General features: G+C 48.2%; 2 protein-coding genes across 2 annotated transcripts in view; both read right to left on the bottom strand.

Moving 5' to 3' along the window:
* LOC129714564 (adhesion G protein-coupled receptor E2-like) overlaps nucleotides 1-4824 on the bottom strand; it is a 39368-nt gene extending 34544 nt beyond the window's left edge. The window contains exons 1-2 of the mRNA XM_055664272.1: nucleotides 4501-4824; nucleotides 457-549 (exon numbers count right to left, since the gene is read on the bottom strand). Of these exons, the coding sequence (XP_055520247.1) occupies nucleotides 457-549; nucleotides 4501-4663 (256 nt within the window). The 5' untranslated portion in view covers nucleotides 4664-4824. The remainder of the gene's footprint in view (nucleotides 1-456; nucleotides 550-4500) is intronic.
* Nucleotides 4825-8319: 3495 nt separating this feature from the next.
* LOC129714407 (adhesion G protein-coupled receptor E1-like) overlaps nucleotides 8320-12268 on the bottom strand; it is a 33667-nt gene continuing 29718 nt past the window's right edge. The window contains exons 15-16 of the mRNA XM_055663988.1: nucleotides 11845-11949; nucleotides 8320-9894 (exon numbers count right to left, since the gene is read on the bottom strand). Coding sequence (XP_055519963.1) covers nucleotides 9889-9894; nucleotides 11845-11949 — 111 coding nt within the window. The 3' untranslated portion in view covers nucleotides 8320-9888. The remainder of the gene's footprint in view (nucleotides 9895-11844; nucleotides 11950-12268) is intronic.

The following is a 12268-nucleotide window of genomic DNA, read 5'->3' as shown; positions in this document are numbered from 1 at the left end:
CCCCGACACTCCTCCCACAGGAAAAACACTATGATTGTATGCATGTAAATAGATTTATTTATTGAAATCATTATTCTATGTCGCTCTTCCAGGGAGATGCTAAATGCATTTCGTTGTCTCTGTACTGTACACTGACAATGACAATTAAAGTTGAATCTGAATCTGAATCTGAATCAAAGGCCCGGGTTCAATCCTGACCACGGGTGCTGTCTGTACAGAGATTGTTCGTTCTCCCCGTGACCTGCGTGGGATTTCTCCGGGTGCTCCGGTTTCCTCCCACATCCAAAAGACGTGCGGGTTTGCAAGTTAATTGGCTTCTGTAAATTGTAAACTCTACATTGGATGGCGGAGTAGGTGTGATGGGCCGTTTGGCCTAATTCTACTCCTGTCACGGACGACTTTATGACCTGCTCTGACTTCCTGTTACATGTTAGTAAGAGATTGATTGTAACTCACCAATGCAGTCTTGCTTCGCCTTAAGCAGGTATCCAGGTCGGCAGGGCTGAGCTCTTACTAGAAGTGTCAACACAGCATGGCCAAAGTACAGAGCTGTCAAAGGACAAAAGAAAACGAGATTGAAGTTTGTATGAAAGAACTGCAGATGCTGGTTTAAATCGAAGGCGGACACAAAATGCTGGAGTAACTCAGCGGGACAGGCAGCATTTCTGGGGAGAAGGAATGGGCGATGTTTCGGGTCGAGACCCTTCTTCAGACCCCGACAATCCTTTCAGGTTAGGCAGAGGTTCACTTGCACCCCCTCCAACCTCATCTACTGTATCGTTGTTCAAGATGTGGACTTTTATACATCGGCGAGACCAAACGTAGACTGCGTGATCATTTAGCATAAAACCTTCTGAAGAAGGGTCTCAAGCCGAAACGTCACCCATTCCTTCTCTGCAGAGATGCTGCCTGACCCGCTGAGTTACTCCAGCATTTTGTGTCTATCTTTGACCTTGTTATAGCAGCTCCAGAGTTGAGGGCTTGTTGTGTGAGTCACGATTGGCGAGTGGCTCCCGGAGTGCGGGAGAATAAGGAGGTGAGCTCATTCATCCAGCAAGGTTGGGCAGGAGCGGACAGCTTTAATGCTTGGAGCGGGAACATTCCCAAAATTGTTCCTAATTGTGAAGCTATTTCCTAAAGAATTCCAGATCCCCTTCAGGAATATTTGACAAAGGATATCCAAATCAGCAACTTGCGGCATCATTTGATTAGAGCCAAGCAGAGCTCGTTTTTATTCTGAAGATACACACAAAAAACTGGAGTAACTCAGCGGGACATGCAGCATCTCTGGAGAGAAGGAATGGGTGACCTTCTTTAGACTCCATAGCAAAAGGATTTGAGTATAGGAGCAGGGAGGTTCTACTGCAGTTGTACAGGGTCTTGGTGAGACCACACCTGGAGTATTGCGTACAGTTTTGGTCTCCTAATCTGAGGAAATACATTCCTGTCATAGAGGGAGTACAGAGAAGGTTCGCCAGACTGATTCCTGGGATGTCAGGACTTTCATATGAAGAAAGACTGGATAGACTCGGTTTGTACTCGCTAGAATTTAGAAGATTGAGGGGTTGGACAGGCTAGATGCAGGAAGTTTGTTCCCGATGTTGGGGAAGTCCAGAACAAGGGGTCACACAGTTTAAGGATCAGGGGGAAATCTTTTAGGACCAAGAGTTGAGGAAAACATTTTTTAAACAGAGAGTGGTGAATCTCTGGAATTCTCTGCCACAGAAGGTAGTTGAGGCCACACAGTTCATTGGCTATATTTAAGAAGGAGTTAGATGTGGCCCTTGTGGCTAAAGGGATCAGGGGGTATGGAGAGAAGGCAGGTACAGGATACTGAGTTGGATGATCAGCCATGATCATATTGAATGGCGGTGCAGGCTCGAAGGGCCGAATGGCCTACTCCTGCACCTATTTTCTATGTTCTCTATGTTTCCATCTTGTTTCAATTACCATTTAAAATGAGAGAGAGTTAAGAGTTAAGAGTGTTTATTGTAACATGCGGTGACAATGGAGCGATGGCATTCCTACTTGCAGCGACAACAGGCTTGTATAAACAGTACTCATAGATAAGGTATAATTTAAAACAAAAAAATTAAGTGATAACCCAATACTAGTGCAAACTCTGTCTATGCGGAGTTTGCACGTTCTCTCCGTGACCTCGTGGGCTTTCTCCAGGCGCTCCAGTTTCCTCCCACAGAGTGTGAGAAAGATCAAATTATCAGGCCACAGGGATATAAAATGACACACTGGACTGGTGGGGTCAATCTCCTGGGAGCTAGCACAGGTCCAAATGGACTGAATGGCCTCTCACCACCGCTATACCCAACAAACAGAACCTCAGTGTAGGAAGGTTGCTACAGGGTGCTCCAGTTTCCGCCCACACTACAAAGACGTGCAGGATTGTAGGTGACTTGGCTTTGGTGAATTGGCCCAACAGTGAAGGAAGAGCATTGCCTGGTTGGTTTGGGAGGGGCGGCCATTCCTGGTCTCTGGTCCAGAGTCCTTCTGAAAAAATCCTCGATAACAATACAAGGAAACAGGAAGTCTCCACCTCTGTGACCTTCCTCAGTCACTCAGTGGAATGTTATTTTATTGACTACACAGATGCCGGTTGTATTCAGACTGCAAGTCCTCAGAGCAGATTGGTGGTGCTGATAGCTGAGAACTCTGGTGGGTTTTGCTCACTGAGGGACACGTTTGTTTGTGTTCTGTGCTGGATTCAAAGTTTAAACCAAAGCAACTGGCTTAGATTAGAGATACAGCGCGGAAACAGGCCCTTCGGCCCACCTTGTCCGCACCGACCAGCCATCCCCTCCACTTTAACACTATCCTACACACACTAGGGACAATTTAGATTTATACCAAGCCAAATTAACCTGCAAAATGTACGTCCTTGGAGAGTGGAGGAAACCTGAGCACCCGGAGAAAACCCACGCAGGTCGCGGGGAGAACGTACAAACTCCGTACAGATAGCACCCACAGTCAGGGTGGAACCCTGGACTCCGGTGCTGTGAGGCAGCAAAACCAGTATCTAGAAGTACTGGAGGACCTTGGGAGGAATTCCGATGATCTGGAATGCTGGAGTGTGTAAAATTGTGTAGGAAGGAACTGCAGATGCTGGTTTAAACCGAAGATAGACACAAAAAGCTGGAGTAACTCAGCGGGACAGGCAGCATCTCTGGATAGAAGGAATGGGTGATGTTTCGGGTCGAGACCCTTCTGAGGCAGAGAATTCCACAGACTCACCACTCTCTGTGAGAAAACGTGTTTCCTCGTCTCCTTATTCTTGAACTGTGTGGCCCCTGGTTCTGGACTCCCCCAACATCGGGAACATGTTTCCTGCCTCTAGTGTGTCCAAGCCCTTAACAATCTTATATGTTTGCATGAGATCACCTCTCATTCTTCTAAACTCCAGAGTGTACAAGCCCAGCCGCTCCATTCTCTCAGCATATGATCACAGCCTGGATCAAGAGGACAGTGACTGGTGGGACCTGGAAAACAGCTGCATGCTTTATCCAGATGTTGGTGAACAACTGAGTTTCCATAGAAGGGTCCCAACCCGATACGTCACCTATCCATGTTCTCCAGAGTTGCTGCCTGTCCCGCTGATTTGCTCCAGCATCTTGCGTCCCACCACATGGGGTTCCTCCAAGTGCTCCCGTTTCCTCCCACATCCCAAAGACATGTCGATTCGTGGGTTAGACAAAAAAATGCTGCAGTAACTCAGCGGGACAGGCAGCATCTCCGGAGAGAAGGAATGGGTGACCTTTCGGGTCAAAACCCTTCTTTGGTTGGCCCTCTGTAAACATTGTCATGGCTAATCATTCACAATCAGTACCCCGTTCCTGCCTTCTCCCCATATCCCCTGACTCCACTATCTTTAAGAGATCTATCTATACTCTCTTTTGAAAGCATCCAGAGAACCAGCCTCCACTGCCTTCTGAGGCAGAGAATTCCACAGATTCACAACTCTCTGGGTAAAAAAGTGTTTCCTCATCTCCGTTCTAAATGGCCAACCCCTTATTCTTAAACTGTGGCCCGTGGTTCTGGACTCCTCAAACATTGGGAACATGTTTCCTGCCTCTAGCATGTCCAAACCCTTAATAATCTTATATGTTTCAATAAGATATCCTCTCATCCTTCTAAACTCCAGAGTGTACAAGCCCAGCCGCTCCATTCTATCAACATATGACAGTCCCGCCATCCTGGAAATTAACCTGGTGAACCTACGCTGCACTCCCTCAATAGCAGTATCGTATCGTAAATTAAATTAAACTTAGATTAAACTGAACTAAAATAACTAAATTAAAATGAATTGAATTGAATTAAATTACATTAAATTAAACTAAATTAAACTTCCAGGAGTTTAACAAGTCTGGGGGAGAGGGGTGTGTTGGCTGAGATGGTGTGGGTAGTGAGGAGGGTGTGGGCAGGAGAGGTAGGGGTGGGTATTAATGGGCAGAGCGTGAGACTGTGTAAGCTGCCGCTGTGTGTACTTACCCCAGAGCAGCTGACAGTGACTCCGGGTCATGGTACCTGCTGCAGGACGGGTCGCAGTCGCAGACGTGCGGGCAGACGTGCAGGCAGACGGGCTGCCCCTCGCTGTGTGCAGCAGCTGGGAGTCTCGGCACTCACACACTGTCTGGCCCAGCACCAACTTCATGCAATAACATCCAGGGTGGAACCGCTCTTAAAGCAGCAACACCCCCTGGGCCAGGCAAAGCAGTCGGTGTCTGTCCATCACCACTCACACGCACATGCTCCAGTTGTGCTGCCCTTCCCTCAGTCAGCCTGGACCTACCTGATCTCCCGGTTGCCAAACACTTTAACTCCCCCACCCATTCCCACACTCACCTTTCTATCCTGGGCCTCCTCCATTGTCAGAGTGAGGCCCAACGCAAATTGGAGGAGCAGCATCTCATATTTTGCTTGGGCTGAAGTTACTTAACTTCAATAGACAATAGACAATAGGTGCAGGAATAGGCCATTCGGCCATTCGGCCCTTCGAGCCAGCACCGCCATTCAATGTGATCATGGCTGATCATCCCCAATCAGTACCCCATTCCCGCCTTCTCCCCATATCCCCTGACTCCGCTATTTTTAAGAGCCCTATCTAGCTCTCTCTTGAAAGGATCCAGTGAACCTGCCTCCACCACCCTCTGAGGCAGAGAATTCCACAGACACTTCAAGTAACCCCTGCATTCTCTCTCTCTCCATCTCGCCCCCACCCAAATCGCACCAGCTTCTCGTTCTCACTGTCTGTAATAAGATAAAATATCTAGGGCATATTTTTACAGAACAAATGACAGATGATGAGGATATTTATAGGCAAAGACGCATGCTGTATGTACAGGCGAATATTCTCTTGCGTAAATTTGGTGCGTGTGCAGATGTGGTGAAGATGTCGCTATTTAGAGCATACTGCACACCACTCTACACTGCACACCTGTGGTCGAACTATTTAAAGACAAGTATGCAGAGACTAAAGGTGGCATATAACTATGCCATGAGAACACTGCTAAGGCAACCTAGATGGTGTAGTGCCAGTAATATGTTTGTGGCTGCAGGAGTCAGCACTTTAGAAGCTATCATAAGACACCACATGTATAAATTCATTTGCAGGATAATTGACTCTAAAAATGTGCTTATTGTGGCCGCGACAAACATAAGGGCTAGCACTACACGCTACGAATCCCAGCTGTGGAGACACTGGTATCGCTGTCTCGTTGTAGGACATTGATCATCTTTTAATCTGGATTTTTAACAAGTATTGTGGGTTTTTGTTAAATATAAATTATGATGTTTTTATGTGATATAACATGATTTTATATATATTTATGATATTTGATATGCAATGCATTTTTAATGTAATGTTGCCCCTGGTCTTGACCTTGAGTCTGTAATAAAGTTTAATATTATTATTATTATTATTATTATTATCACCCAACAGCTGACATTGGCCGGTTTCCTTTATCATCGCCATTTTATTTGCAGATCTTTCATTCATTTGTTCTACATCTCTCTATATCTCTGTCTATATATCGTTTCCCTTTCCCCTGACTCTCAGTCTGAAGAAGGGTCTCGACTCAAAACGCCACCCATTCCTTCTCTCCAAGGATGCTGCCTGCCCCGCTGAGTTACAGCAGCATTTTGTGTCTATCTTCGGTTTAAACCTGCATCTGCAGTTCCTTCCTACACTATGCATTACCGCTGATACTTCTGCTGCTCAGTCACAAAGATCAGTTCATGAAAACCAAAAGGAACAGGAGGAGATATTTTGCCCCATGTTCCATTCACTGGGATTCACGAGGATGTTGGGTCCAGAGCTATAAGGGGAGGTTGAGCAGGCTAGGACTCTATTCCATGGAGCACAGGAGGCTGAGGGGTGATCTTATAGAGGTGTACAATTGTGAGAGGAATAGATCGGGTAGAGTCCTTGCCCAGACTAGGGGAATCGAGAACCAGAGGACATCGGTTTAAGGTGAGGGGAGGGGGGGAAGATTTAATAAGAACCTGAGGGGTAACATTTACACACAAAGGGTGGTGGGTGCATGGAACGAGCTGCCGGAGGAGGTAGATGAGGCTGGGACTATCGCAACGTTTAAGAAACAATTAGACAGGTACATGGATAGGACAGGCTTACATAGAAACATAGAAAATAGGTGCAAAAGTAGGCCATTCGGCCCTTCGAGCCTGTACCGCCTTTCAATATGATCATGGCTGATCTTCCAAGTTTAGAGGGATATGAGGCAAACATAGGCAGGTAGTGTAGATGGGGCATGTTGGTCAGTGTGGGCAAGTTGGGCCTGTTTCCATGCTGTATCACTCTGTGACTATGAGATCGAGGCTGAGATTTCACATCAAACCTGGAACTGTACAGCATAGATACAGGCCCTTCGGCCCACATGGCCTGTGCTGTCCATGTTACCAAGACTAACTAGAATCTTCCTGACCAGAATCCATATCCCTCCATTCCCTGCATATCCATGAGTCTATTAAACGCCACTCTTGCATTGGCAGTGTATTCCATGCAGAAACAGGCCCTTCGGCCCACCGAGTCCACCCTGACCAGTGATCCCCGCACCCTAACACTATACTACACACACTAGGGACAATCTGCAATTTTACCAAAGCCAATTAACCTACAAACCTACACCTCTTTGGAGTGTGGGAGGAAACCGGAGCACCCGGAGAAAACCCACGCAGGTCACGGCGAGAATGTACAAACTCCGTACAGACAGCACCCGTAGTCAGGATCGAACCCGGGACTCTGGCGCTGTGAGGCAGCAACTCTACCGCTGCGCCACCGTGCCACCCCCAAGCCATGTGCTTTTTGACCTAATCTCACCGAAACAAAAGGCAAACACTTTCTTCTTTGTTTAAAGGGTTAAAGCACGATATTAACAATGGGTGCAAGTATTAGATTGAAATGTATAAGAAGGAACTGCAGATGCTGGAAAATCCAAGGTAGACAAAAATGCTGGAGAAACTCAGCGGGTGCAGCATCATCTATGGAGCGAAGGAAATAGGCAACGTTTCGGCCCGAAACCCTTCCGGGTTTCGACCCGAAACGTTGCCTATTTCCTTTGGGTTTCGGCCCGAAACGTTGCCTATTTCCTTTGCTCCATAGATGCTGCTGCACCCGCTGAGTTTCTCCAGCATTTTTGTGTACCTTCGATTGAAGTGTAATTTGGTGGAGGCAAGATTTCTTTTTAATGTAGCTACTGAATCTGCCCTTCCTAAAGCAAGTCCAATGTTTTGTTTCCAATCCACGAGTCAGTTAGATTTCACAATATGGTATGAGATCAAATTTAGATGTACGTATTTGATCAGACATACATAATCTGCAGCAAGTCTTGCTCATTTGCTTAACACTGTGAATCAAAACTCATTATTGTTCAATACCAGATGGCAAATTATCTTCCACCATCCACAGAGAAATTTGGAATAAAATGTTCATCGTTGTATTTCAAACTAGCATGGTATCTGATCTCCGAATAGTAATAAGATAGTGCTTTTGAGGGGAAGTGAAAACTGCCTTGTTATCTAGTTTTTGCTGATTTAACTAGCTGATGGGGATCAGTGTAAAATATTGATATGCTGGTTGGTCACAGGTTTGTGGAGGCAGATCCTGAGAGGCGACTTTTTGCTCCTTCTCTGGTCCCATAGCACAAGCATCCACGTCGCGGGGCTGGAGACTGGAAGTATCCTGAGCTAATTCTGCCACCACTATCATCTACTGCAACAAGTGATGGCTTCCACTGATTGTCGCCGCACGAAGCTTGCGTCCTTTTCAGGACGGACGATGACAACATTTGAAACTATACAATACCGTTTATTGCCATTTGAACCTCGAATGAAGTTCAAACGAAATTTGGTTTCTGCAGTCACACAACAAAAGAACCAAGACACACACCAACACAGTTCACACAAACATCCATCACAGTGAATCTCCTCCTCACTGTGATGGAAGGCAAAGTCTTGTCTCTCTCCTGCTCTCCATTCTTCTCCCGATGTCAAAGCCCCAGCGGGCGATGGTAAGTCTCGCGGATGTGAAAGCCGCGCTGGGCGATGTAAGGTTCCGCTCCGGGTCTTGATGTTGGAGCCCCCGGCAGGCGATGGCAAGTCCCGCGGCCATTAAAGCCGTGCCGGGCGATGTAAGGCCCCGCTCCGGGTCTTGATGTTGGAGCCCCCGGCAGGCGATGGCAAGTCCCGCGGCCATTAAAGGCACGCCGGGTGATGTAAGGCCCCGCTCCGGGTAAACATGGAAGATGGGCACGAAAGAAGGAGCTCCTTCTATAAACAGACTAAACTCCAGGTGTAACCGAGTTTTCCAGCACTCGTCGTTCCAGAGCCTTTCAGGATTATCAATTTTGCCGGACCAACAGAGGTCACAGCCTCCGAGAGAAATCCAATGGTATCAGAACGGGCCGGTGAGTGGCCGAGATGTGCAAGTCCAGTTCTTCATAACACTACGAACATCTGAATAAGAGTCGGTACTATTGCAACGTTTACGAAACATTTGGACAAGTACAGGTTTGGAGGGATATGGGTTAGAAGAGGGCAGGTGGGATTAGTCTAGATGGGGTATGTTGGTCGGTGTGGGCAAGTTGGGCCGAAGGGCTGGTTTCCACGCAGTATCACTGTACGATTCTAAGAGGCATCTCAGGACATTGACCGACCAAATCGATGCAATATTTCAATTCATATCTCTATACAAATTTCAACCATCCCCATAATCTGCCATGAATTTTTAAACCAGTTTACTTTTTGACACCAAACTTTAGTTTAGTTTAGTTTAGAGATACAGCTCGGAAACGGGCCCTTCGTCCCACTGAGACCGTGCCGACCAGCGATCCCCGCACACTAACACACTAGGGACAATTTACATTTACACCAAGCCGATTAACCTACAAACCTGTACGTCTTTGGAGTGTGGGAGGAAACCGAAGATCTTGGAGAAAACCCACGTGAGTCGTGAGGAGGACGTACAAACTCCGTACAGACAGCACCCACAGTCGGGATGGAACCCGTGTCTCGGGCGCTGCAAACGCGGTAAGGCAGCAACTCTACCGCTGTACCACTGTGACTGCCCTAATTGACTATTATTAGGACAGCTTATGTTCATAGTGGCTTTGAGCTTCCATGTTGTGTAGGCACACGAGGACGGATATTCAATGCATCAGTGAGCCACATCTGGAAAATGCTTGTAAACATCTGGGCGAAGGAGAGATCTGCGGGAGGAGTCCTGGGGGAGGGGTGGCCGTGGGAGAGGGGGGGGTGGCAGAACGACGATGGGCTTCACGTTGATATAGGCCAGGACATCAGTCACATCCAGGTCTCGTATCTCACCACAGGCCTCCACATCACGCGATTCTACTGCACCTTCTAGATCTGTTGGAACAAGCAGACCCGCTCCCTGGTTTAGATTGCACGAGTAGCGAGGTACAGTGAATAGCTGCAGGACATCCAACCAGATCAGATATACCCTGGGCCTACCTGCACTCACACTTTAACCCCCCCTTCCATTCCCACACTGACCTTTCTGTCCTGGGCCTCCTCCATTGTCAGAGTGAGGCCCAGCACAAATTGGAGGAACAGCACCTCATATTTTGCTTGGGCAGCTTACACCCCAACAGTATGAACATTGACTTCTCTAACTTTAAGTAATAGCCCTGTCCCACGGTGCGAGTTCATTCCAAGAGCTCTCCCGAGTTTAAAGAAAATCAAACTGGTGTTAAGCACGGAGAATGAACGTAGCGGGTACGTCGTAGCTCGGGGACGTCTCTTAGCGCTAACGGCAGGTACTCGGGAAGACTCGCTAACGGCAGGTAAGCACGGGAAGACTGGTGAAGATTTTTCAACATGATGAAAAATGTCCACGAGAGCCCCGAGTACCGACGAGTGGCCATTACCGTAAATCTCCGAGTTCGAATCAGGGCAAACTCGGGAGAGCTCTTGGAATGAATTCGTACCGTGGGACAGGGGGTTTAACCCTGGCTTTCCCCCTCTCATTATATAATATAAAATAATATAATATTATATTATAATATAATATACTATGATATGATATGGACAATAGACAATAGGTGCAGGAGTAGGCCATTCGGCCCTTCGAGTCAGCATCGCCATTCAATGTGATCATGGCTGATCATCCCCAATCAGTACCCCGTTCCTGCCTTCTCCCAATAACCATATATTGATTGATAAAATACATCTCTTGATGCTCCTGAACACATCATCAGTGATGTAACCTGGGGTCATTGGGTGTTTCGGGTCTTTCAACATCAGACACCCTCACCCAGGCGACCACGCTCCTCCCCATGGACCTCCTCTCCTGATCCAGAGCCATCTCGAGGCCTTCTCTGCTGCCTCTGCGGTGATCTTGATGGCTCTTCTCCTCGCCTTGCCTTCCAGCCTTGCTTACGGCAGTCTATGACCAGCTCTTCATACTTGGCCATCTTCATAATATGATAATATGATTTTCTTTACTCAGAGAGTGGTAGATGTGTGGATGAGCTTCCAGTGAAGGTGGTGGAGGCAGGTTCGTTTTTATCATTTAAAAATAAATTGGATAGTTATATGGATGGGAAGGGAATGGAGGGTTATGGTCTGAGCGCAGGTATATGGGACTAGGGGAGATTATGTGTTCGGCACGGACTAGAAGGGTCGAGATGGCCTGTTTCCATGCTGTAATTGTTATATGGTTATATGGTTATATGATATGATATATTAATATAACTAGATTGTTAAGGGTTTGGACACGCTAGAGGCAGGAAACATGTTCCCGATGTTGGGGAGTCCAGAACCAGGGCCACAGCTTAAGAATAAGGGGTAAGCCATTTTGAACGGAGATGAGGAAACACTTTTTCTCACAGAGAGTGGTGAGTGGTGAGTCTGTGGAATTCTCTGCCTCAGAGGACGGTGGAGGCAGGTTCTCTGAATGCTTTCAAGAGAGAGCTGGATAGGGCTCTTAAAGATAGCGGAGTCAGGGGATATGGGGAGAAGGCAGGAACGGGGTACTGATTGGGGATGATCAACATTGAATGGCGGTGCTGGCTCGAAGGGCCAAATGGCCGAATGGCCTATTCCTGCACCTATTGTCTATTGTCTAATAAACTCCGTACGTGGTCACTCGTGAACCCGTGTCTCTGACACTGTGAAGCGGCAACTCTACCGCTGCGCCACCGTGTCGCTCATGAGGAACGGTCTCCCCTTTCCTAAGCCCCAGCTCGCATGTTACATTGTGGCCACAGGGCGATGGGGGGTGGGGAGTTAGTTGTGGGTGAGGGACACACAGTGTGACGTTGGGCGGTCGTGGTGGTGGTAACGGGGGGCACTCACCGAGGCTTTGGTCATGGGCTGGCTGGTCGAGGCTGTGTCGGTGTAGCTGCTCCTTCTCCAGTCACCACATGCTCTGTCCCAGCAACTCCGGTAGCCCTCCCTCACCTACAGGGGGCAGTACAGGGGTCAGTGGGGAGGGGGTAGCGAGATGGGGGGGGGGCAGTGAGGGGGACGAGAATGGGAGGGGAGGAAGGGGAGTGGGGGGAGAGGGTAGGGAGATGGATGGGAGGGAGGGGGGGGAGTGGGGAGTTGGAAGGGGGGCAGTGGGGGAGGGAGGGTAGTGGGGGTAAATGGAGCTGAGGTGCAGCAGCTGGGAACAGGGTGAGGTGCAGGGAGCAGAGCAGCAGAGGAGGGGAGTGGGTAGTTGAGGGGTTAGTGGAGTGAGGGGTGGGGATGGAGGGGAGGTGGGGTGGAGGGGGGGAGG

Source organism: Leucoraja erinacea, chromosome 39 (assembly GCF_028641065.1).
Source record: "Leucoraja erinacea ecotype New England chromosome 39, Leri_hhj_1, whole genome shotgun sequence".
Taxonomy (NCBI): Eukaryota; Metazoa; Chordata; class Chondrichthyes; order Rajiformes; family Rajidae; genus Leucoraja; species Leucoraja erinaceus.
This window is presented reverse-complemented; position numbering and strand designations above follow the sequence as displayed.